The sequence below is a fragment of the Ovis canadensis genome, chromosome 22, assembly GCF_042477335.2.
Source record: "Ovis canadensis isolate MfBH-ARS-UI-01 breed Bighorn chromosome 22, ARS-UI_OviCan_v2, whole genome shotgun sequence".
Lineage (NCBI taxonomy): Eukaryota > Metazoa > Chordata > Mammalia > Artiodactyla > Bovidae > Ovis > Ovis canadensis.
This window is the reverse complement of record NC_091266.1, coordinates 66,699,950-66,726,069: the sequence shown is the minus strand read 5'-3', so window position 1 is coordinate 66,726,069 and position 26,120 is coordinate 66,699,950. Positions and strand designations below refer to the sequence as shown.

Genomic DNA, 26,120 nt, shown 5'->3' with positions numbered 1-26,120 from the left:
GAGGCTCTTTAGTTCTTCTTCACTTGCTGCCATAAGGGTGGTGTCATCTGCATATCTGAGGTTATTGATATTTCTCCTGGCAATCTTGATTCCAGCTTGTGTTTCTTCCAGCCCAGCGTTTCTCATGATGTACTCTGCATAGAAGTTAAATAAGCAGGGTGACAATACACAGCCTTGACGTACTCCTTTCCCTACTTGGAAACAGTCTGTTGTTCCATGTCCAGTTCTAACTGTTGCTTCCTGACCTGCATATAGGTTTCTCAAGAGGCAGGTCAGGTGGTCTGGTATTCCCATCTCTTTCAGAAGTTTCCACAGTTTATTGTGATCCACACAGTCAAAGGCTTTGGCATAGTCAGTAAAGCAGAAATAGATGTTTTTCTGAAACTCTCTTGCTTTTTCAATGATCCAGTGGATGTTGGCAATTTGATCTCTGGTTCCTCTGCTTTTTCTAAATCCAGCTTGTCCATCTGAAAGTTCATGGTTCACATATTGCTGAAGCCTGGCTTGGAGGATTTTGAGCATTACTTTACTAACGTGTGAGATGAGTCCAATTGTGTGGTAGTCTGAGCATTCTTTGGCATTGCAGTTTTGGGGGATTGGATTGAACACTGACCTTTTCCAGTCCTGTGGCCACTGCTGAGGTTTCCAAGTTTGCTGGCATATTGAGTGCAGCACTTTCACAGCATCATCTTTTAGGATTTGAAACAGCCCAACTGGAATTCCATCACCTCCACTAGCTTTGTTCATAGTGATGCTTCCTAAGGCCCACTTGACTTCGCATTCCAAGATATCTGGCTCTAGGGGAGTGATCACACCATCGTGGTTATCTGGGTCTTTAAGATCTTTTTTGTACAGTTCTTCTGTGTATTTTTGCCACCTCTTCTTAATATCTTCTGCTTCATTAGATCCATACCATTTCTATCCTTTATTGAGCCCATCTTGGCATGAGGTGTTCCCTTGGTATCTTTAATTTTCTTGAAGAGATCTCTAGTCTTTCCCATTTTGTTTTCTTCTATTTCTTTGCACTGATCACTGGGGATGGCTTTCTTATCTTTACTTTGCAACTATTCTTTGGAACTCGGCATTCAGATGGGTATATCTTTCCTTTTGTCCTTTGCTTTTCACTTTTCTTCTTTTCACAGCTATTTGTAAGGCCTCCTCAGACAGCCATTTTGCTTTTTTGCATTTCTTTGAGTTTCTTTTCCTTTAATGGTTGCACAAGTCCTAAAGCTGCTCCTGCGTTTTCATGGGCCAGTCTTGGTGAGCGGCGGTGTCCTGGGGCTTTGTCTGTCTCCTCTCGGGTCTCAGGCTCGCTGGCTCCGCGCTGCGTGCACCCCTCCTTATCTTTCAGGGTCTCTGGGACCTGCGTTTGCTGCTTTATTTTGTCTTGATTAGATTTGCCAGGGCAGTGCTGATCACACTAAGTTTATTAAAGAATGTATATTTGATCAACATTTTACTTTCATTATTTCATTTAATTTACTTGGGGGAAAGTTCTAATTACTATTATTTTTCAAAATTCTTGAGATGGATGTGTGACTCACCAGTTTCCAGCCTTTTCCTATGCTGTTTTGAAAATCGTGTTGATTTTGGCTGCTCAGGTCTTTGTTGCCTCCTGGGCTTCCTCTGTTGCGGAGAGCGGGGGTGCTCTCTGGTCGTGCCAAGGGCTCTCCCTGCAGGGGCTTCTCCGGTTTCGGAGCATGGGCGTCAGGAGTTCAGGCTCCAGGCTCCAGAGCGCAGGCTCAGTAGCTGTGGTGCCCGGGCTTAGCTTCCCGGGCCAGGGAGCAAACCTGTCTCCTGCCCTGGCAGGCGGATTCTTCACCACTGAGCCACCAGGAAGTCCAGGCTTTCCCTCTTCTATAGTTTATTTAAAGCTGTAACTTTTCTCTAAACACAGTTTCAGCAAGACAAGGTTTAAATTGTTTTAACTGAGGTAATTGCCTATAACATCATGTGAGTTTCGGGTGTACAGTATGGTTACTTTATATTTGAATGTAGCAAATGATCAGCACAGTAAGTCTGTCACCTCACGCAGTTACAGCTTTTGGGGAGGACTTTTAAGGTCTAAGGACAAGGCCTTCCCTGATGTGCAGCCTTCTTGATTGCTGATCGGGCCGCGTGTCTGTGTTTCCGTTGGTGCTGCTGCAGAAAGCAGCCTTCCCCCTGTTGTGACCACCTGCTGCAGGGCCCAGCCCCAGGGACCTCTGTGCCCCCAGGCTGGGGGCTCGTGAGGGTCCTGATTGTGCCCCTGCTAGACAGAGATGGTCTTCTCACTGGGTGGCCAGGTAGATCTTCCCACTGGTTCACGGGACAGGCCCGGGTGTTGGGGGCCTCCAGCCCGCCTTTCCGCAAGCCCTCCCATGCTGGGCGGCTGCTGCCCTGACTGAGGGTTGAATGACTGCGACCTGCTGTGCCTCCTTTCAGGCTGTGAGTAGCTCCTGCCGAGGACAGCAGAGGCCTGGCACTCACGGTCGGGCTCCACTGCTTTCCTCCTGGCCAGTGGCCAGTGGCCTGGGGCCTCTCACTGGCCGGAACCGGGACCCTTCAAGTGCAGAGTCAGCCTGCCACCCGTGGGTGGGGCATTTTCCCACTCTACCCCCTCCATCCCCCCACGCCCACCCCGCACTGCTCTGGATTCTCTGCAGGCTTTCTGCTTCTTTGCCTAAGCCTAACCCCTTTGTGTTAATAACAGGCAGGGGGTCCCTTCATCCCACAGGCTCCACGGGCAGGCCCAGCTGAGACTTTCTTCGCCCCTAGACTAACACTGATCCATCATAAGCAAATTTTGATCATTAAAAACAAAATTACAGAATAAACTCAGTTAAACCCAGTTTAAACAAGACATTGCCAAGACACAGAGCTTGTTGGCTCTTTTCCCCACGTGAGACACAGCACTGACTTTATGCTGTGGGTCCCTGTGAGCAAGACGCTGGAATACCACCGTCTTTCCTGGATGGGTGTTGATGTCTCAAGTTTCTTGAAAAATAGCAGAGGCTCCATTTCTTTCACTTCAATGTGGTACATTTCTCAAAAAAAAAAAAAAAAGCCGAGGCTCAGATTCACAGGAATGTTTCTCCTATTTTGTCTGTTTCTGCACATACTGAACGCAACGGCCTCAGGGCCGTGGTGCGAAGCAGGACTCAGGAACCGTCTGGGGTCTGTCTCCCCTTTGCTCCAAACTCCACCCACGTTCCTGCCTTTGGGGGCCGCCCTGTCTGCTCTCAGCTTCCCCTCCCCCGGGTCTCCGCAGGGCGAGGCTGTGGAGGCTCCCACGCAGCCGGGGGCCTGGGCGGGGCTCCCGGGCCAGCTCAGGGGTCCCCGCCACTGGTCAGTGCTTCCCACCATCCGGCTTGTGCGCTGGCTTTTCCCGTTTTCCCGGGGGTTCAGTTCCATCGTTTTCACTCAAACCCTGGTCGGGTCCTCCCCAGGTGGGGCCTGCTCGGCCTGCTGGCCGTGATCCTCCTCTCGTGACACACCTCTGGTGGGGGTCGCCCTCCCCTGGAACCTGAGGCCGACGTTTCCTGTGCAGGATGTGTTCTTGCAGCTCGTGGAGAGAAGTCCACGTTAGTGAACATTCCAAAAGGTGCACCTTCCGGGCGTTTGCACTCACTGCCTCAGTTTCTGGAGCCTTTGTAGGAAACGAGAAGACTGCTTCCTCCCCGCCGGCTTCATCCCAGGAGCTCTGTCTGAGGCCTTGAAGAAGTCCTCACTTGGAAATCCCCACCCATCCATCGATGCCACTTCCCTGGTCCAGGAGGCGCCCTGTGACATCCTCCCGTGAACGTGGCCCCCAGGCCCCTGTCCTGCCCTTCCGGGTTCCCAGCCCTCTCAGAGATTACTGGGGTCCCACAGCCCCCCACCCGCTTTGAAGCTCCGAGGACATGGATCAAGCAGGAAACAGCCGTGGACCGTGGGCCACAGGCGGTGAGCCGAGCCTGCAGCAGGCTTGCCGTGTGAAGACGGAGGGTCTCTGGTGGGGCCAAGCAAGCATGCTGTCTGAGCTGACGCCCCGGGGCCTCTGGGACAGTGGGTGGCAGATACTGTGAGATGCTGGAAGTCACTTGACTTCTCTGAGCCTGCTCCCTGGGCTTGATTCGGGCAGTTGACAGGTGATGCGTGAAGGGCTCTTGGCCCACGTGTTGGGTTTGGCAGAGCGGGGAGGACAGGTGGGGCGTAGAGTCTGTGGGTGGAGACGGGGTGGGCCCTGGAGGAGGTGGGAAGTGGTCCCTTGTGAACCCTTGGGGCGTGCTTCCTCCGGTGGGTCCTGAGTGGAGGCGGGGGGAGGACAAAGGGAGGAAAGGGAGTCCCTGACCCATCCCGAGGGTGGGGTGGGAGGGCCGCTGTCCTCCATGAAGCCCATGTCTCCTGCACGTGCGGGGCTTGCTGGGACCCTGAGCTGAGGGGTTGGAAGGGGCTGCACACCCGTGTGGGCCCCCTCCTCCCCCAGGGGTCCCCCCTGCCCTTTATAAACTGTGGAGTGCAGTGCACACTTCTGGCCCCTCGCCCAGCCATGGGCTGCCTCTGCTCTGCAGGTTGATTCTGGCGTGTCCACCACATTCTGTCCACTGCGTCTGGCTCGGTCCGTCTCTCTGTCGGCTCCGGGTGGTTCTGTCCCTCTCCCTGTGGCCGCGTCGGTCACTGTCTGGGGAGGCCCTGGTGGATGCCGGCGTGGACTGTCCTCTGAGCAGCGTGTCAGCAAGGCTTTCCCGACGCCCACACTGGGACCCCTGGGGCCCACCAGCAGCACTGATTCTGGCTCCTTTAAGATTTTGATGCTGGTCATCATGAATTTTTGCATCATTTTTTTTTTTCAAACATTGTATCACAACCTTACTGGTCTTGATTACTGAGTGTGGGGGCCTCTGAAATGTTGCCCCGGGCATCTGCTCACCGAGCCCCCCAGGAGCTGGCTGCTTCTGGCCTGTGCTCCTCACTGGCCCCGCCCTCTCGGCCCCCCGGGAACCCCCGCGCCCCCCCCCCACTGCGCCCGGGTCTTGCCCCCGGGGCTCTGGGCTCCTGGCCCCACTGGCCCCTCAAGCTCTGCCCGCTGCTTTGGTCCCCAGGCCTCCCCACCCTCTGCTGACGTTCCTGCGTGCTCCCCAGGTGAGGTCTCGGCATCTGACCAGCCGTGCGAGATCTCCTGCTTCTGCGGGCCCCCCAGTGCTCATCCAGGATCCAGTGGTGACTGTGTAGACAGGCCACACGGAGCCCACTGGCTGTGCCGACGCCAGCAGACCCCGAGGTGCTCCAGGGGCTGGAACGTTCAGAGGTGGCTCAGGGGCTTCTGGAGAAGCTGGGGGGTCAGCAGGGATCTCTTACTGAGCGCCAGCGCTCCCTGCAGTTGCGGGCTAATGCTTCCCGGGCCCCCGGCAGCTGGCTCCCCAACAGCGGACACTCGGGACAGACCTTGATGCTGGGGGTGGACTGCGATGCTGGGGAGACGGCAGCTGAGGCACCCTGAGGCCCCGCCGGCTGACGCTGTCAGAGCTGCCCTGAGGGGCAGTTAGACAGCGGCCAGGCCAGGGCAAGGGTGCTGCACACGCCCTCTGTGACGGGCATGTACTTGCACACACACGCCCACATACACGTGTACTCTCCTGCACTCACGTGTACCACACAGCCCTCTCCATGTACACACGGTTCACACACACGCACACGCATGCACTCACAAGCACACACACATTCACGCGTGCATATCTGCACACGCTCACTGCTGTGCTCTCACGCACACACCACACACTCAGACGTGCACACCCACCCAGCTCTCAGCAGCACATTCAGGAGCATGTGTTCTCACAGTGTACACACGCGTGACGTGCACAGACACACGTGCACACACACCAGTTTGAACGATGCACAGATGCACTCGGCACACGGGCACACGCGTGCGTGCTCTCACACGCATGCAGGAGGCACACTCTGGCTCCAGCCCTGCCTGTATGCCCTCCCACAGCGCTAAGAAGTGGCGACCCAGGGTTAGACCTCAGACAGCGGTCTGCAGCTTTGACCTCTGACTTTGCATCCCCTGGGGGGATCGTCCATGTGGGGTGCCCCCGGAGGTGGCTGTGTCACGGACTTTTATTCCTGGAGAACTTCACTATGGACTGTGTCACCACACTGCCCAGTGGGCTCGGGAGGCTGGCGCAGCCCCGGGACCCACGAGGTTCACTGGCTGCCATCCAGTCTCTTTGGTCTCAGGGATGAGCCGCTCTCTGCTCTGCTGGGGGCGGCAGGGCAGGAGGGTGGGGGATGCCTTCTGGAGGGGCTGGGGGCAGCCTCGTGGCTCCCCGGCCTGCCCTGAGCTGGGCACCAGGGGGCCTGCCCCTCAAGGGACAGAGAGGCTCGCAGATCTATGGACCAGCCTCACAAAGCACCAACAAGGGCGGCACAGAGCTGCGTCCACGGCTCTGCGTCCACAGTGAGTGCCCGGCGCTGCCCCGGGGCGCTGGTCACGGGGGCCACGGGCAGGCACCAGGCTGGGGGTGGAGACGAGAGCCACCCCGCGGCGGTCATCGGTAGCTTGTCTGGTTGTCTTGTGAGGATGCAGGTACTGGACACCAGGGTCTATTACAAGGTCACTGTTAGGTTTACAAGAACCCCAGGAATCGAGGCCCCTGTGCTGATATACTGGGCAACCTGCCTGGGACTCTGGGCACGCCCGCCCCTCCCCACCCCTCCAGCAGGTGCAGGGAAAGAGCTGGTCCTCCTGGAGCCCCCCGCCCCACACAGATGCTAACAAGCCTGGTGATGAGGCTGCGCAGGGCGAGGAAAGCTTGGCGCTCGGGGGCTGGAAAACACGCGTGTGCATGGCCGCGCAGCAGCATGTGCACGTGGGCGGCGTATGTGCCGTGCGCCGTGTGAAGGGCATGCAACGAGCACACCGCATGTGTGCGCCCATGGCGTACTGTGCACACGTGCGGCGTGCGTGCATGCGGCCGTGCACACGCGTGTGCAGTGCACCCACACACGTGGGCGTGGGTGTGGGTGTGGGTGCACGCATGCACAGGCCCGGCGGGGGGGGGAGTCCAGGCTGCGCACACGCTCTCCCCTCGGGCTGTCCGGGCGTCTGCCTCTGCAGGGACTTGGAGCCCCTCCTGTGGGACACGCGGCTGCCATCACAGGACTTTGGTCATTGGCATGTGTCCTCTGAGTTGGACTTTGCGCCCACATGTTCACGGAAATGCCAGACCCTCTCTCTCTGTGGCAGGGACTTTATTGTTCCCAAACGCCATGGTGGGCAGGCCCCGGTCCCGACAGTGCCCAGCTTCAGAAGTCAAGCGGACATCAGAGGGTGTGCGGTGGGCGTTTCCAGGGCACAGACCCCTCAGAGGCCCTGCCGGCCTCGGGGGAGGCTGAGGGTCCCCGGAGTGAGGCAGCTGCCCGGGGGCCTGTGACGCTCTCCGGCCGGGGGTGAACAGAGAGCCAGCCTGGGCTGAGGAGCGGGCTGAGTCCTCTGACGCTCCAGACCGACAGGCAGGCTGCCCGCCTCTAAGAACAAACCTTATCGGAACGCACACGTCAGGTACTGGGAGGCGGTGGCGGTGCCTCCTGCCGCAGCCAGGGCCATTGAGGCAGCAGGGGTCAGACAGGTGCACGCAGGCACGTAGGGCGGGTCCTCCACCTGGCTGCCGGGGACGCGGCGCTGTGGGCTGGAAGCAGGTGACTGTGGGCAGCTGGTGCTCCTGAGCGTGGGCTCCGTGGAGGCAACCGCGGCCCAGAGCACCTTCCCGCTCATGTCCTTCCCGGGCAGGGGTGAGTGGGGGGTCTGCCAAGGCTGGGTCGAGAGGCGACCCCCACCCACCCCAGGGGCAGAGGGCTCTGCTTTGGGGCAGTCCCGGCCGCTACACCGTTGTCTCATTCCTCCAGGGGCCCGTGCGGATGTTGCCTGTGCTGTCCGAGCCGAAGTGGGCAGCATCCCGCACGTCGCCCTTGAGCAGCCCATTCTGGCCGGGGCCACCGAAGGGCAGCGACTGTGTCCGGCGGAGCATCTCCAGGCGCGCCGGGCCGCGGGCCGCCTCCCTGCCGGGCCGCGGCGGACAGCTGTACAGCACGGGGCTGGGGGCGCCGCCCTCGGGTTGGCTGACCAGGGGGAAGGGGTCTCCCTGGGCACAGCAGGCCAGCGCGTGAGGGCCCACGGGGCCCTCTAGTGAGCTGGGCGGGCTTTCCGAGCGCGAGCTGTGTGGGCTGCCGTCCAGGCTGGACGGGATGTGGTAGGCGTACTCCTGCTCGGCCGCGGCTGCCCGGTGCCGGCTGAAGTAGTTAGGGTTAGTTCTGCCCTGGACACACGTGTGCAGGTGCGTGTCGTGCTCGAAGGCGTCCCCCGCGTGCACGTGGGCTGCCTCCTCCGTGAGCTGCTCGCAGTGCGTCTGGGCACAGCAGGGCGTGGCTGGCGACAGGCAGCTGACGTGGCCTTGGCTGGCCTGCAGGTTGGTCATCTTGCAGTGGCTGGCGGATGGGTGGCTGAAGCCCAACGCCTTGCCAGGACACGGCGAGTCCTGCAGGCAGGCCACGTGGCCCAGCGCGTCCCCGTTGGCGTCGAGGGCAGGGCGGGCGCTGAGCTTCACAGAGTGGGGGTCCCGGCGGGCGGGGCAGCAAGACCACCAGCAGTGCCACACGTCATCACGCTTGGCACAGTGGTGGATGAGCACGAAGAGCCCCAGGGTCACGCAGAAGGCGCCGTACAGGCAGCTGAAGACCATGTCCAGGAAGTTGCCCTGCGACACGGCCAGCGCCCCGAAGGCCCACGTGGCCGCGAACAGGAAGAGCGTGAAGGCGGCGGCCCGCAGCTGGGCCCGGAAAGAGTGCTCGTTCTGCAGCAGCGAGGCGGCCCGGCCGTCGGGGGCGGGCGGCGCGCCCCCCGGGGTCCCAGGGCCACCCTCGGGGCCTGCCAGCCGCTGCTGCTCCTCCGTCCGCTCCCTGAGCTCGTACCTGCGCTCCGGGTGGCGCCGGAGCTGGACGTAGGTGCCAAGGAAGTACACGCAGGTGACGAGGGCGATGAAGGCCACCGGCCCATAGAAGGCGCCCAGGCTGGCCTCCCAGGCCATCCAGCAGCTGCGGGGGAGAGGGGGTCAGCAAGGGGGCGCTCCGGGCAGCCTGCTGGGTTGGAGCAGGGCTCACTGCCTCCCCGCGGTCACGTGAAGAGGAGACACAGCATGGCTGGGCTGGGGCGGGGGCGCAGGCGGCACACAGCGGGGCCCCAGGGAGGGCCCAGGAGGCGCTGGGCCCCCGAGAGCAGGACGTGGGGCTTCGCCCCTCAGGGCAGCTGTGGGAGGAGCGCGCGGGACGGGCGGCTTTCTGGCCCCCCAGGAGGCTCTGCTGAGGAGGGCGGAGGGACCGCTGGGGCAGCCCAGGGGACCAGCCCCGCAGCCTTCGACCCACAGAGGTCACCGCCGGGTGGAGCTGACAGGCAGCCCCACCCTGCAGGGCCATCGGGGCGAAGGGCTCCACCCCGCCCGCCGGCCACAAGGGCCTCGGGCAGGCCGGGAGCGCTGGAGGGCGCGGGGCTGGGGCTGGGGCGGGGCTGGGGCGGGAGCGGGGCGGGGCGGGAGCGGGGAGGCGCGGGGCCGGGGCCGGGGGCGGGGCCGGGGCCGGGGGCGGGGCCGGGGCCGGGGGCGGGGCCGGGGCCGGGGGCGGGGCCGGGGGCGGGGCGGGGCCGGGAGGGGCAGATGGCCGCGCGGCGGACGGCTCTGTCGGCCGTCTGGGCCCCGCACGCGGCTGGGGCCGCTCAGCCGTCCTGGGCCGTCCTTCGCACCCCCCACCAGGCCCTCCCTGTGCGGCCAAACCAGCCCGTAGAGCGGGCGGGGTTGCGGCGGCGCCCGAGCCGGGGGAGGCGGCTCTGGGCCCCTGGGAGGCGCGCGGGGGACTGCGGCCCATCCTGCGGCCCCGCGGGGCGCCCGGTACTCACTACGCCGCATCCTCGGCCTCCATCCCGTAGTTCCTGATATTCGTGGCGGCCGTGACGCCGCAGATGACCAGAGGGGCCCCGCCGCCGACGAGGTAGAACCTGCGGGGAGGGGGCGCTCACTGCCCTCGGGGCCCCCGCACCCCAGGGCAGCCCTGCTCCCTGCGCCGCCCGCGGGCAAGGCAGGGGGAGGCCCTGCTCTTCGCTGTCCACGCGGCGGCAGCCCGGCCTGACTGAAGAGCGCTGCCGCTGTCCGGCCGGACCTGGCCTCCCCAGCGCCGCAGCCCCCACACCCCCTCCCCACGGCCCTCCCCCACTCATGTCCCCCATGCCCCCCCATGTCCCGCGTGTCCCCTCCCCCATGTCCCCCATGCCCCTCCCCCATGTCCCCCGTGCCCCCTCTGCTCCCACACCCCCCGTCCACGTGTCCTCCCTTCGCCTCTCTGCCCCCACAGAGATGACCCTGGCCGGACCCAGCGCGTGTGTCTGGGGGCGGGCGGGCGGGCGGCGCCCTGGTTCAGCAAGAACAGAAGGACGTGAAGGCCCTGGGCGGCGGTGGGCCGCGGTGGATGGGGCGGGACCGCGCACCCCGGCGGACGGCCTGGCGCTGCGGTGGGTGCTTGCTCAGGTGCCCCCCTTGGGCGTAGGTGTCGCTGGGCAGCGCTGGACGCTCTCAGCAGGTGCCCGCTGAGTCGCCCTCCGCCGGGGTCCAGGCCACACCTGTCGGCAGTGTCAGTGACCCACGGGTGCGTGCGCTGGCCGGACGCCTCTGGAGGAAGCGCTCGGAGCCGCAGTTCCTCGAGCCCGGCAGCCGAGTCTTCTGCGGCCTGGGGCAGGTTCTGGCGTGTGACCCTTCCGGAGGTGCAGGGACTCATCCGGGTAGGTCCTACCTGCGGGGCCTTGGCCAACAGCTCCTCCCAAGGATGCTGCCCCACGTGGGATCCTGGGGGTGTGAGTGTGGGTGCTTGGCCATAAGTATGTGGCTGTCACACACGCACAGAGAGCAGCCTTGGGGAAGCCCGGGGGACAGTGCGGGACGACCCCCACAAGAGATGCCATTCTCAGGATGCCACAAGCACCCACATCACTTCGACGGCACCAGGCCCCCAGTGACAGGAACAACTCCGGGTCCACGGAGGAGAGCCGGGAGACCTGCACGCAGTTACCCCGGTGATGGCTGGGCCCCTGCGCCCCCAGAAAGTCTACTCCAGAAGAAAGGGCAAAGGAAAACACGTCCCAGACAAAGACAAAGCCCGGAAGGGCCCTTGTTAGCTGACCTACACTTCAGGAAATGCCAGATGAAAGCTTCCAGGCTGGAGGCGCAGTGCACAAATATGGGCTTGGAGACGCGGAGGCCGCAGGAAGCGCTGAGTATTTGGGTGAAGAGAAAACATCCTGTTTCCTCCTAGCTTCTCTAACATATATATTACTGATGAAAGAAAGACCTTAACACTGCCCTGTGGAGTTTGCAGGACTTCCCTGATGATGGCTCAGAGGGTGAAGCATCTGCTTACAATGCTGGAGACCCGGGTTCAATCCCTGGGTGGGGAAGATCCCCTGGAGGAGGAAATGGCAACCCACTCCAGTATTCTTGCCTGGAAAATCCCATGGACAGAGGAGCCTGGCAGGACACGACAGAGCAACTTCACTTTCACTTTCACTTGTGGAGTTTACAGTATATGTGGGGCAACATTGATGTCTGTAGCGGAAAGAGTGGGGGGCACAGGGTAAAGGGCAAAGTTTCTAATTTTCATGGTTTTTACATGGAATAGTGTGACTTTCAAACTATAGAGATGTGAAAAGGTTGTGGTCACCCGTAAAGCAGCCATGAAAAGTAATAAGCAAAAAACTAATAGATAAAATGAAATATTAAAAATAACTCAAAAGAAAAAATAAAAAAGGAAAGGAGGAACAGAAGAAAAAAAGAGAAAAAGTAAAAACAGAAAACAGAGAAATGGAGACAAAATCAAAATGCCACTAAATTTTAATGGATTAAGCATTTAATCGCTGTAGTTCAAAGGCAGTGATCGTCAGAATACATCAATACCAGCAAAACACCAAGACCCTGTTATATGTTGTCTACAATAGGAGAAAACATTTTAAACAAAAAGATATACAGTGGCTGAAAATTAACGGATGGATAAAGCTATCCACACGAACTGACTCTAAGAGGCCAGAGTGGCTGCGTTAATACAGGACAAAATAAACTTTAAGAAAAGACAGAAAGGACGGCATTTCATAATGACATCCATGTTGGTTCGTAGGAAGACATTCAACTGTAAATGTGGGGGGCCAGAGGGAAGATTCAAAATATGCGAAGCAAAAATGGACAGAAATAATTAAAGGGAGAAATAATTCCAAAATCACAGCTCATGTTTTGAACTCCCCTCTCTTAGCAACTGATGGGACAAGCTGGCAAAAAGTTAATAAATAGAAGATCTGACCAGTAACATTAATCATCTTCCCCTAATGTTCGTTCTTTCTAGAAAATCATACCCCAAAATTGCACAGCACGAATTCTTTTCAAGTGCACCCCATCTATTAATCATTGCAGATGATATGATGCTTCATAAAGCAAGTGCTGATAAGTTTAAAAGCATTTAAATCATACAGAGTATATTCTCTGAGATCAAAATGAGACTAAATTAGAAATTAATAGCAATAAGGTAACTAGGAAAACCACACATATCTGAAAAAATGAGATGTTATACTGCTAAATAATTCATGGATGAAAGAAGAAATTATAAGGAAATCTGGAAAATATTTTACCAAAGTGAGAAAGAAAGTTCAGTATAATATTTCTGGGATGCAGCTAAAGCTGGGCTTAGAGGGTCACTCACAGCTGTGAACACTCCCATGAGAAAAAAAGGAAGATTTAAAGTCCAGCGACTATAGAGCCCACCTCAACAGGGCAGAAAAATAAAAGAGCAAAGTGAACTCAGAGTAACCAGGAGGAAGGAGATGATAAAAACAGGGGCAGAAATAAATGAAAAAAGAAAACAAAACCAAAGTCCAAGAGCCAACTGCACAGCACAGGGAAGCCCACTCAGCGCGACGCGGCAGCCTGGGTGGGAGGAGTGTGGGGGAGGACGGACGCCTGTGTGTGCGGCCAGGGTCAAACGTCAGAGTCAGCTGGACGTGGGTGGGCAGGAGGTGGCACGAGTGATGTCGACCTTTTAGGCGTCAGTGAGCTAAGTGGACAAGAATGGGTGAATCTGACTCAGATGACCGCTCCTGTGGGAATTCCCAGGTGGCACTAGTGGTAAAGACCTGCCTGTCAGTGCAGGGGATGCACGAGATGTGGGTTTCAGCCCTGGGTGGGGAGGATCTGGAGTAGGAAAGGGCAACCCACTCCAGTATTCTTGCCTGGAGAATCTCATGGCCAGAGGAACCTAGGGGCTACAGTCCATAGGGTCACAAAGAGTCAGACACACTGAAGTGACTTAGCATGCTCTGTGGGCAAGAATCCCTTAGATGAAATGGAATAGCCCTCATAGTCCACAAAAGGGTCTGAAATACAATACTTTGGTGAGATCTCAAAAACAACAGAATGATCTCTGTTCATTTCCAAGGCAAACCATTCAACATCACAGTAATCCAAGTCTATGCCCCACTAATGCCGAAGAAGCTGACGTTGAACAGTTCTATGAAGACCTACAAGACCTAGAGCTAACACCAAAAAAAAAAAAAAAAAGATGTCATTTTCATCATAGTAGGTTGGAATGCAAAAGTAGGAAGTCAAGAGATACCTGGAGTAACAGGCAGGTTTGGCCCTGGAGTACAAGCAGGGCAAAGGCTGATAGAGCTTTGCCAAGAGAATGCACTGGTCATAGAAAACACCCTCTTCCAACAACACAAGAGAAGAGTCTACACGTGGGCGTCACCAGATGGTCAACACCGAAATCAGACTATCTTCTTTGCAGCCAAAGATGGAGAAGCTCTATACAGTCAGGAGAAACAAGACTGGGAGCTGACTGTGGCTCAGATCATGAACTCCTTATTGCCAAATTCAGACTCAAATTGAAGAAAGTAGGGAAAACCACTAGACCATTCAGGTATGACCTAAATCAAATCCCTTATGATTATACATGCTTATACAGTGACAAATAGGTTCAAGGGATTAGATCTGGTGTAGACAAAGTGCCTGAAGAACTATGGACAGAGGTTTGTAAGACTGTACAGCAGACAGTGACCAAAACCACCCCAAAGAAACAGAAACTCGAGAAGGTAAAGTGGTTGTCTGAGGGGACCTTATAAATGCCTGAGAAAAGAAGAGAAGTGAAAGGCAAGGGAGAAAGGGGAAGATATATCCAACTGAGCGCAGAGTTCCAGAGAACAGCAGGGAGACACAAGAAAGCCTTCTTAAGTGAACAATGCAAAGAAATAGAGGAAAACAACAGAATGGGAAAGACTAGAGATCTCTTCAAGAAAATTAGAGATAGCAAGGGAACATTTCATGCAAAGATGGGCTCGATAAAGGACAGTAATGGTATGGACCTAACAGAAGCAGCAAATACTAAGAGGTGGCAAGAATACACAGAAGAACTGTACAAGAAAGGTCTTAATGACCCCGATAACTGCGATGGTGTAATCACTCATCTAGAGCCAGACATCTTGGAGTGTGAAGTCATGTGGGCCTTAGGAAGCATCACTATAAACAAAGCTAGTGGAGGTGATGGAATTCCAGCTGAGCTATTTCAAATCCTAAAAGATGCTGCTGTTAAAGTGCTGCACTCAATATGCCAGCAAATTTGGAAAACTCAGCAGTGGCCACAGGACTGGAAAAGGTGTTTTCATCCCAATCCCAAAGAAAGGCAACAGTTAGAACTGGACAGGGAACAAAGCACTGGTTCAAACTTTGGAAACCAGTATGTCAGAGCCATACACTGTCACCCTGCTAATTTAGCTTACATGCAGCGCACGTTATGCGAAACGCTGGGCTGGCGGCAGCGCAAGCTGGAATCAAGACTGTAGGGAGAAATGCCAACAGCCTGAGACGTGCAGATGGCGCCCCTCTAATGGCAGAAAGTGAAGAGGAGCTGAAGAGCCTCTTGATGAGGGTGAAAGAAGAGGGCGAAAAAGTTGGCTTAAAGCTCAACACAAAAAACTACGATCATGGCATCCAGTCCCAACTGCGGTGCTGGAGAAGACTCTTGAGAGTCCCTTGGACTGCAGGGAGGTCCAACCAGTCCATCCCAAAGGAAATCAACCCTGAATATTCATTGGAAGGACTGGTGCTAAAGCTGAAGCTCCAATACTTTGGCCACCTGATTCGAAGGACTGACTCATTGGTAAAGACCCTGATGCTGGGAAGGATTGAAGGCGGGAGGAGAAGAGGGCGACAGAAGATGAGATGGTTGGACGGCATCGCCCACTTGACGGACACATTGCTGTCAGTCTCCCAGTCCCGTCTGACTCTCAGCAGCCTCTCCGACTGCTGTACCCCAGGCTGACCTGCCCTTCACCGCCCTTCACCATCTCCTGGGGTTTGCTCAGACAATGGACACGAGTTTGAGCAAACTCTGGGCTTTCCTGGTGGCTCAGATGGTGAAGAATCTGTGTGCAATGAGGGAGACCCAGGTTCGATCCCTGGGTCAGGAAGATCCCCTGGAGAAGGGCATAACTACCCACTCCCGTATTCTTGCCTGGAGAATCCCATGGACAGAGGAGCCTGGTGGGCGAAAGTCCACGGGGTAGCAGAGTCAGACGCGACTCAGTGACTGAACAACAACAAGAAGCCAGTCTGTCCCCGGACGGTGAGGGGGTGAAGGTCCCCCAGGGTCAGGCAGGGGCAAGGTGACCGTGCCTCTGGGCCTCTGAGCATCTCCCGGATGCCGGCACGTGACGAGGAAGCAGAGGAACAGACGTGCCAGTGAGAATGCCGTCAATGCCCTTCTGTCCGCAGGCGCCCCGACCGGCTCCCCGAAAACCGCTGTGGCGGCTCCAAGACAACAGCTTGCAATCAGGAGCGAGTCTAGACGGCTGCCAGCCTATCGCACAGAGACCAGTCACCAGCTTATAAAGATCAGTCACCAGCTTATCGCAGAGATCAGTCACCAGCTTATCACAGACATCAGTCACCAGCTTATCAGAGGCATCAGTCACCAGCTTATTGCACAGACCAGTCACCAGCTTATCGCAGAGACCGGTCACCAGCTTATCGCAGAGACCCGTCACCAGCTTATCGCAGAGATCAGTCACCAGCTTATCACAGACATCAGTCACCAGCTTATCAGAGGCATCAGTCACCAGCTTATTGCACAGACCAGTCACCAGCTTATCGCAGAGATCGGTCACCAGCTTATCGCAGAGACCCGTCACCAGCATATCACAGTCACGGGGGAGACAAAAGTGCTGTTTGCAGTGACATCAGGTCAAAGCCTTTGACTGTGTGGATCACAATAAACTGTGGAAAATTCTGAAAGAGATGGGAATACCAGACCACCTAACCTGCCTCTTAAGAAATCTGTATGCAGGTCAGGAAGCAATAGTTAGAACTGGACATGGAACAACAGACTGGTTCCAAATAGGAAAAGGAGTACGTCAAGGCTGTATATTGTCACCCTGCTTATTTAACTTCTATGCAGAGTACATCATGAGAAACGCTGGACTGGAAGAAACACAAGCTGGAATCAAGATTGCCAGGAGAATTAGCAATCACCCCAGATATGCAGATGATACCACCCTTATGGCAGAAAGTGAAGAGGAGCTAAAAAGCCTCTTGATGAAAGTGAAAGAGGAGAGTGAAAAAGTTGGCTTAAAGCTCAACATTCAGAAAACGAAGATCATGGCATCTGGTCCCATCACTTCATGGGAAATAGATGGGGAAACAGTGGAAACAGTGTCAGACTTTATTTTTTTGGGCTCCAGAATCACTGCAGATGGTGACTGCAGCCATGAAATTCAAAGACGCTTACTCCTTGGAAGAAAAGTTATGACCAACCTAGATAGCATATTCAAAAGCAGAGACATTACTTTGCTGACTAAGGTCCGTCTAGTCAAGGCTATGGTTTTTTCTGTGGTCATGTATGGATGTGAGAGTTGGACTGTGAAGAAGGCTGAGCGCTGAAGAATTGATTCTTTTGAACTGTGGTGGTGGAGAAGACTCTTGAGAGTCCCTTGGACTGCAGGAGATCCAACCAGTCCATTCTGAAGGAGATCGGTCCTGGGTGTTCTTTGAAAGGAATGATGCTAAAGCTGAAGCTCCAGTACTTTGGCCACCTCATGCGAAGAGTCGACTCATTGGAAAAGACTCTGATGCTGGGAGGGATTGGGGTCAGGAGGAGAAGGGGACTGAGGATGAGATGGCTGGATGGCATCAAGGACTCGATGGACGTGAGTCTAAGTGAACTCTGGGAGATGGTGATGAACAGGGAGGCCTGGCGTGCTGCGATTCATGGGGTCGCAAGGAGTCAGACATGACTGAGCGACTGAACTGAACTCAGGTCAAAACCCTGGAGGCTCTTTTTTCTAAATTGAAAATTTATATGGGGGCTTCCCTGGTGGTCTAGTGGGTAAGAGTCTGCCTGTCAATGCAGGGGACATGTGTTCAGTCCCTTATCTGGGATGATCCTGTGTGCTTCGGAGCAAAGAAGCCTCCGTACGGCGGCTAAGCGCACCCGCCTGGAGCCCACGCCCCACAGGAGGCCATTGCACCACACCTAGGGAGCAGCCCCGCCCGCCGCAGCTAGGGAAAGGCTGTGTGCACAGCGGTGAAGACCCGCTGGAGCCAAAAATAGGATAAAATAAAAAATAAATAAATTTTAAAAATAGCTTATATGGAAACATTAAGGGCTCGGGCTATCTGAAAAGCAGGCAGCGTGCCACACCCCTGACTGCAGGGACGGACCCTGACGCCCAGCATCGGGACCAGAGGGAAGGCTGACAGTGGGCGGGGCGCTCAGCTCTGCCCCATCAGGCTGGCGAGGGGTCTCCCGTGGAGATAGCAGCTAAGCACGGCCCCTCTGCTGGGAGCCTCCCTTCCTGGGGCGAGGCTGGGGCTCCTCACAGGAAGACAGACCACCTGGCAGGGGCCTGTGGAGGCAGCACTTTCAGTCTGGTGACAAGCAGTGACGGGAGATAAGCCCCCCAGCCCCGGCCTGGGCCGGGCCCCCCGTCGCTGCCTGTAGCCCCTCCGGGCCTGCTCCCACCTGGACGTCCCACTGTCCCTCTCCTGAGCATGGTCCCTCCCATTGCTCTGTCGCCTGCAGCTCCAGGTCCAGCCTTACCCACCGTTGTGTGATGCCCCCCAACCCGCTGCCCGCCTGGCATGACTGTCTGCACACGGTCTGTGCTGCTGCAGGGCAGCCGCCGTCTGCAGGTGAAGGCGCCGCGGTGGGGCAGGGCCCACTCTGGCCCAAGCTCCTCCGGCCATGAGCTCCGAGGGCCTCCTCTTGGGCCCTGGGTGTGAGCACAGGCCACGAGACCAGCCTGGAGGGAAGGAAAAGGGCAGCGACGGGCCCTGAACAGGCCGGATTCGCAGGATCTGCTGCAGGCCAGCGGGGCCCGGCCGACTGAGGTGGGACCACCCTGGTCCCACCTGGGGGCCGGACGCTGGAGCTGCCCCCACCGGGCAGGGCTGCGCGAAGGAGGGGCCTCTGCAGACCCCTCGGGTGCAGGGAACAGCCCCCAGGGCTCCAGCTCAGCGCCCACCGGGGCCACGCCAGGCCAGACGGAGCTCCAGGGACAACGGCCGGGCGGCCTCAGGGTGTGGGGAGGCCTCAAGAGAGCCAATTCTGCTCTGGGCGCACAGCAAACGGACCCGCCTGCCGGACCCCCCGCTCCCTCCGCTGCCCCGCCCACCACGTCCCCCAATGCCGCACTGGGCCCAGCATGCCAACAGGTCCACGGAGGAAGCCCTGGGTTTCGATGAAGAGGCTCCTTCAGCACGTGGTGAGGTGACGTTGCAAGCGTGCAAGGGGCCTCTGCTCAAGTGTGCAACCCACAGCGGGCCCAGGGCCCAGAGCCCCTCAGAGGACCCCAGCCACCCAGGGACAGCTCACCAGGAGACCCCGCTGCCGGCTTCACCTTGGGCAGGTCGGTGACCCCTCCTCTCCCTTCCCCGGCACTGCCCATGGGTCCAGATGGGTCCCCCAGCTCGCCCAGGAGGAGGCCCAACCCAGCGGGGGTCCAGAGCGCTGGGCGGGCTTGGCCCGCCTTCCCCCAAGGGGGACAGTACCCCCGGCCCCGGGGAGGGGCTGCCGCCTGGGCCAGGCTGTGCGCTGGCCCTGGGGTCCTGCAGGTGGGCTCTCACAGCCTCCCGCCGCCCCTGGTCGGGCCCCTGCAGCCCGCGCCTCCCCCTCTGCGGGGAGCCTCGCCCTTCTCCGGTGGTTCGGCTCCGCGTCCAGCACCTGCGGGACGGCGGCCGGCAGAGGGCGCTGGAGGCCCGGGGCGCTGTCCTCGCGGCAGCCGCCTGGCGCCCGGGCCGGTGCGAGGCCCTGCCCTGCCCCCGCCGCCCCCGTGGACCCGCCTGCTCCGCCTCAGCTCCCGCCCCCGGTGGACCCCCGCCCGGCCGCTCCAGTGAGGGCGTGACCCCAGGGCCGGGGCGGCCGCTGCAAGAAGCGGGAGCGTGGAAGCCCGGGTCAACCCTGGGGGCTCCGGGAGGGCCCGGCCCGCGCGCCTGGGTTAGCCCGCTGGCTGGGTTCGGATTCCAGCGCTGGACTGCGTATGATACATTTGCCTGCTGCTAACTGTCTGACTGACCGTCGTGTCTGACTCTTTGCGACCCCACCAACTGCAGCCCGCCAGGCTCCTCTGTCCATGGGATTCTCGAGGCAAGAATGCTGGGGTGGGTTGCCATGCTCTCCTCCGGGGGATCTTCCTGACCAGGGGCAGACCCGGGGCTCTTACTTCTCCTGTGTTGGTAAGGGGGTTCTTAACCACCAGCGCCACCTGGGAGGCCCCGACGATAAATTCATGGCGTTTCAACTTGTTCCCATAGGAGCAGGAAACTAACCTGGTCCCCAAGCTCACACTACCCGAAAGTCATGTCCCAGCAGAAAGCACAGAGTTGTAAGTGGAGTCACAGGGCTGAACCTGCAAGGCACGTCACCGGGAAGGGTGGGTTTGTAGGGGGTGCAGTGTTGGAGCCCAGGCTCCTGCTTCCGGCTGGGGGAGTCGGAAGGACACCCGTGACAGGTGATGCGGGGACCTGCCTACCTAGTCCTACAGCAGCGGACGGACGGACGAATGGACAGACGGCCCAGAGGGGGACGGGAGGAGGCTGGGTGCTCAGCGGGGAGCGCAGATGGGACCCCAGAGCCCTGCTCCCAGGAAAGATGAGCAAAACCTGGGGGGATGGTGGGGTCACAGGCCCCCCCGCCGCCCACCAGGAGCAGCGTGACTACAGCGCCTGGCCACTTATCCGCACCACGAAGCCAGATGGTGACACAGTTTCAGACACTGGAAAGCACGCTGGGCAGTGAAATAAACCTGATAAAAATATAAAATGAGCGAGTCCATGTGTATACGGCCCCAAATCAGTGCAGACAAATTTGGGTAAAACTATAAAAAAAGGCGATAGAAGTCATGAGTCAGGACGGGGGTGGGGCATGGCCGAGTTTCCTGCAGAGGAGGCTTCTGTTTCTTCCTTTGAAGGGCACAGGACTGTTTCATAAACCTGCACTGATGTTTTCGGCTTTTGGGGGGGTATAAATGTTCTATTTCTCAAAAAAAAAAAAGCTTTTTTAAAAGGAGGAAGGACCAGCCCTCCCCACCCCGAGCCTGGGGTGGAGGGTGGAGGTTCCGGCAGCTCTGCCCACCCGCCCAGGCCCCTGCCCGCCCTCTGTTCTGTCTTCAGGGCCTGGGCTGCTCTGCACGCTCCCCTGGTTGCTGACTGGAGCCCACGTGCAGTCAGGGTGCACCGCTCCCGGGACAGGGAGCCCTGGTCGGTGGGCGCAAGGCCCAGGTGGAGGGTGCTGTCCCTGCCGAGGCCCCTGGGCCCTGTTGTGGGCATGCGTGGTGCCCGCCGGGCGTCCCTGTGGGTATCGGCCAGCTCCACAAGCCCCAGCCGCCCTGGAGGCCTCACAGAGGGGGCTCCAGCGACCTCTGGGTGCTGGGGTTTTCTGACTGTGACCCACGGGCCCTGTCTGCTCCAGCTTCAGTGTTCAAGTGGGGCATCTGTTTACCGACCTCGCGTCCTGAGTTTAGGGCCCCTGGGAAACTTGACTTTGAAATCCCAGCAACCGCCCCCGGTGCCTGTCTTGTGTCAGCTGAGCTGGGCAGGCCCTCTTTCCAGGTCATGGAGCCCATGCTTCCCTGACTGTCCGAGGGGCCACAGGAGAGGACAGAGGACTGCAGAGGCCAGATTCTCCCGCCACGGCTCAGCGACCGGAAGGGACCAGCAGGGGGAGATGCCCACAGCAAGAACCCGGGAGGAGAAGCTGCGTCAGGCTGTGAGGAAGGACCCGAGGGCCTGCTGGCCGCTCTGTCCACTGTCCAGGCCAGGCAGGCCCGCCCCCAGGATGGCCTGAGGAGCTGCCATCAGCTGGCAGACGCCGGCTGGTCCATGCCCTTGTGGAGCCTGGGTCTCTGTGGATGAGATCTGCTGACGTGAACGGAGGGGTCGCTGCTCCTGGGCCCCCGTATCCTCGAGGAAGGGGGGCTTCACTTGGAGGAGGGGTGGGCTGGAGACCTGGAGCAGTCCAGAGTCGGGGCCAACTGCCTGTGGACCATGGACGAACCAGGCTGTGGGCACCACCAAGTGGGCTTTTCAGGCCTTGAGACAGGAAACTACTCGGGGCCGCTCCGTCGGGAAGGCGGGGCAGGCTGCACGCAGCTGAATCAGCCTAGACGCCAGCAGTCACAGCCAGAGCTGTTTGATGCTGACGTTTCGGTGGAGTCCCTGGACCCGAGTTCCCCGTTGAACTCTCCCCCCCGCTGAGATGGCGGTCTCGGGAGGGGGTCTTGGTTGTAGGGGGGAGCCGTCCGGAAGCGCTTTTCCAGAGACGGCGGAGAGCCTCCTCGCACCTGGCCTGGCGCTGTGTGAGGACACAGTGGGAGATGGGCCCCAAGGCCAGGAGGCTGGTCCCAGCTCCGTGTGCTGCTGGTTCCCGCCGCTCGGTTGCTGTCAGATCAAGTTTCCAAAGTCCCCTGCGCGACGCCCTCGAGTGCGCCCCTGCCCCGCCCTCGAGTGCGCCCCTGCCCCGCCAGCCTGCCTGCATGCAGGCCAAGCCCTGGGCCGAGTCCGTGTCCCCACACGGCCCCCTCGTGAGCGCGTCTGCATTTCCTCCCGGGCTGTGCCGACCGCTCACCCGGCACCTGCCCTCCTGGGAGCCCCTCCCCTCCTTGCGAGCCTGCACGGACTGTCCCAGACTCAGCCTGAGGGTCTCCTCCCCCTGCAGCCCCTGGAGGTCCTCCTGCAGAGCCAGCCACCACCTCCTCGCTGAGCACTGGGATGGGGTGGGGGGGTTACCCTGAGGATCTCGTGATGACAGCTGAGCCTTGGGTCTACAGCCACACAGCCATCATCTCTGTGCTGAGCACTGGGGTGGGGTCCCCTGGGGGTCCCGTGATGACGGCTCAGCCTCTGGGCCTCACGTCAGAACACAGAGTTAGCCTGCTTTCCGCCAACAGCAGCTCAGATCAGCATGGACGTTGCGCACACCAGGCCCAATTAAACAGTATTTACTGACTTGGCGTCATCTCTCGATAGTGGTTTCCACGTTTAATGAAAAGGAGCTGTGAGCCCAGGTCTGAGGACACAGGGGCAGGGCAGCCCCCCAGGTCCTGCGGGAGGACGCAGCGAAGCCTCCCTTGGATGAGCTGCGGAGGCTGCTGACAGTGTTCCCCAGGTGGGAGAGCAGGGAACCCCTCCCGCAGGAGCAGAGGGAAGGCCCGACCCGCTAGGCTGAGGGGTGGCACCCCTGTATCCCAGGTAGTGATGCCCCAAAGGAAAGCCCTGGGCTGGGACTGACAGGCCAGGAACCCAACTCAGACTCAGGTCACAGCCATCAGGGACCCACGAAGGCCTCGACTCTGCCTGGTGACCCCTGGGAGGCCCACGGCCCGAACTGAGATGCTTCCTGGAGGCCCCCGGGGCCACGCCCACCGACCCTGCTGCCCGTCCCCCACAGAGAAAGCAGATGCTGACTCGGTCCCACGCCCACAGCAGAGCCCGCAGGGCCGCCTACCCCAGCCCGGACCCTCGCTGAGCCCCAGCCTTGCCCTCGGAGCTTTCTAAACACGGGAGGGATGAAGTGGCTCATTCCCACCCCTGGGATCAGGGCCCCACCCTCAGCCACGTGGCCCTCCACTCACGCAGAGCTTCCCCGCCTCTAAGGGTCTCAGCATGGCCCTAGAGCAGACATCCCCTCCCTCCACCGCCTCCTGCTGAAAGCCTGATGGTCTGGGGGACACAACACGGTCACAGACAGTAAGCGGGTGGAAGGAAAGACCTCACGATGAGTGAAGTGAGCCCACAGCACGCAGACCTCTGGGTCAGCAACAGCAGTGCCCAGGGGGAAAGTCACGCCATAGGTTCTACAGTCAGAACAGACAGATCTCAAATTGGGAATCTGACTTGACACTGTAAAGAACCGGGAAAGAGGAAGAGAGAACCGAACTCGCATCAGCAGAAGGGAGGGAGCAATGGAGACCGAGCAGAGATGAGTGCGGTGAGGCGGCCATAGTCGGCTGCTGGCGTGTGCGCTGGGGCGGCTCGGAGATCTCTCTGTGCCCACGTGTCCTTATTTTGTAAAACAGAAAGTCACCTTCCCTCTGAAATGTGTGAAAGCACTTTGTAAACTATGAGATCTTATTAAACTTACTTTATGTCGGACACCTTTTCTGTTCTGAACTAAGTGCCAAATAGCTGTAAAGCCCATACCAGCACTCGGGCAGAGAGCCTGATAGATATGTGCTCAGTAAGTCCCCGATTTCAAAAAAGAAAAAAAACAAACAGAAAGTCAATGAAATCAAAGTTAGTCCTTTAAAAAGCTTAACAGAATTGGCCAACTGTTGGCCAGACTAAGAGAAAAAGAGAAAGGGCTAACGCAGTCCTGCAAGTCCCCGCCAGGGCAATGAGGCGAGAAGAGAAAGGAGAACGTCCAGGCGGAACACGAAGCAATGAAACCCCCAACGTGGAGAGGAAACCACGTGTGCGTGTGTGGTCCCAAAGGGCCCCCTGAGAGTCCCTGGGGCTAGCAAGCAACGTGAGCCGCCTCCAGGACACACACCAGCAAACAAGGTCAGCCGCGTTTCTGTACACAAGCGGGCTTCCCTGGGGGCTCAGATGGTAAAACAATCTGTCTGCAGTGCAGGAGACCCAGGTTCAATCCCTGGCCAGGAAGGTCCCCTGGAGGAGGGCATGGCAGCCCACTCCGGTCTTCTTGCCTGGAGAACCCCATGGACAGAGGAATCTGGTGGGCTACAGTCGACGGGGTCGCACAGAGTCAGACACAACTGAGCCACTAACACACGTACGTAAGCAATGAACAGCCTGAATACGAGATTAAAGAAACAATCCCATTTACAACAGCATGAAAATACTAAGGAAATAATTTAGCCACGAAGCACAAGATGCGTGCGCTGAAAACTGTAAACATTCCCAGGAGGAACGAAAGCCCTTCGTGAATGAGCGACATCCTGTGCTTACGGACTGAAGACTGTTCGCAACGTTAAAATCCGCTGGATCACAGAAAAAGCTAAAGAACTCCAGAAAAACCTCTACTTCTGCTTTACTGACTATGCCAAAGCCTTTGACTGTGTGGATCACAACAAACTGTGGAAAATTCTTCAAGAGATGGGAATACCAGACCACCTGACCTGCCTCCTGAGAAATCTGTATGGAGGTCAAGAAGCAACAGTAAGAACCGGATATGGAATAACAGACTGGTTTCAAATAGGGAAAGGACTATCTCAAGGCTGTATATTGTCACCTGCTTATTTAACTTATATGCAGAGTACATCACGTGAAATGTTGGGTTGGATGAAGCACAATCTGGAATTAAGATTGCAGGGAAAAACATCAATAACCTCAGATACATAGATGATACCACCCTAAGGGCAGAAAGTGAAGAAGAACTAAAGAGCCTCTTGATGAAAGTGAAAGAGGAGAGTGAAAAAATCTGACTTAAAACTCAACATTCAAAAAACTAAGATCATGGCATCTGGTCCCATCACTTCATGGCAAATAGATGGGGAATCAGTGGAAACAGTGACTGACTTTATTTTTCTGGGCTCCAAAATCACTGCAGATGGTGACTGCAGCCATGAAACTCAAAGATGTTTGCTCCTTGGAAGAAAAGCTATGACCAACCTACACAGCACATTCAAAAGCAGAAAGAGTACTTTGCCAACTAAGGCCCATCTAGTCAAGGCTATGTTTTTCTCAGTGGTCATGTATGGATGTGAGTGGTGGACCATAAAGAAAGCTGATGCCAAAGAATTGATGCTTTTGAACTGTGGTGTTGGAGAGGATTCTTGAGAGTCCCTTGGACTGCAAGGAGATCCAACCAGTCCATCCCAAAGGAAATCAGTCCTGAATATTCATTGGAAGGACTGATGCTGAAGCTGAAGTTCCTATCCTTTGTCCACCTGATGCGAAGAACTGACTGGAAAAGACCCTGATGCTGGGAAAGATTGAGGGCAGGAGGAGAAGGGGACGACAGAGGATGAGATGGTTGGATGGCATCACCGACTCAATGGACATTAGTTTGAGTAAACTCTCGGAGCTGGTGATGGACAGGGAGGCCTGGCGTGCTGCAGTCCATGGGGTCACAAAGAGCTGGACGCGACTGAGCGACTGAACTGAACTGAATAATGTTAAAATGCCGACACTTCTCAACGTGCTCTCCAGATTCAGTGCAGTCTCTGCCCAGAGTCCAGTGGCCGTTCGTGCAGAAACGGAGAAAACTATTTTAATGTTAGTGTGAACCAGTGAAGTTGCTCAGTCGTGTCTGACTCTTTGCGATCCCATGGACTGTAGCCCCCCAGGCTCCTCTGTCCATGGAATTTTCCAGGCCAGAATACTGGAGTGGGTAGCCATTTCCTTCTCCAGGGGACCTTCCCAACCTAGGAATTGAACCCAGGTCTCCCACACTGCAGGCAGACGCTTTACCGTCTGAGCCACCAGGGAACAGTAATGTTAGTGTGGGATTTCACAGATGCTTTTAGTTCTCATCAGAAAGCCGCAGAACTGAGTTGGGAGAACTCAGGGCTCTGCCCAGCGCCGGGCCTTCCCCAAGGCCCCGCAGGATGTGGCGTGCTCTGCCCACAAGGG

The 26,120-nt window shown here is 57.8% G+C and overlaps 1 protein-coding gene across 1 annotated transcript in view; it reads right to left on the bottom strand.

Moving 5' to 3' along the window:
* Positions 1-7,195: 7,195 nt before the first annotated feature.
* ADGRA1 (adhesion G protein-coupled receptor A1) overlaps positions 7,196-26,120 on the bottom strand; it is a 34,611-nt gene continuing 15,686 nt past the window's right edge. The window contains exons 6-7 of the mRNA XM_069566891.1: positions 9,905-10,003; positions 7,196-9,051 (exon numbers count right to left, since the gene is read on the bottom strand). Of these exons, the coding sequence (XP_069422992.1) occupies positions 7,842-9,051; positions 9,905-10,003 (1,309 nt within the window). The 3' untranslated portion in view covers positions 7,196-7,841. The remainder of the gene's footprint in view (positions 9,052-9,904; positions 10,004-26,120) is intronic.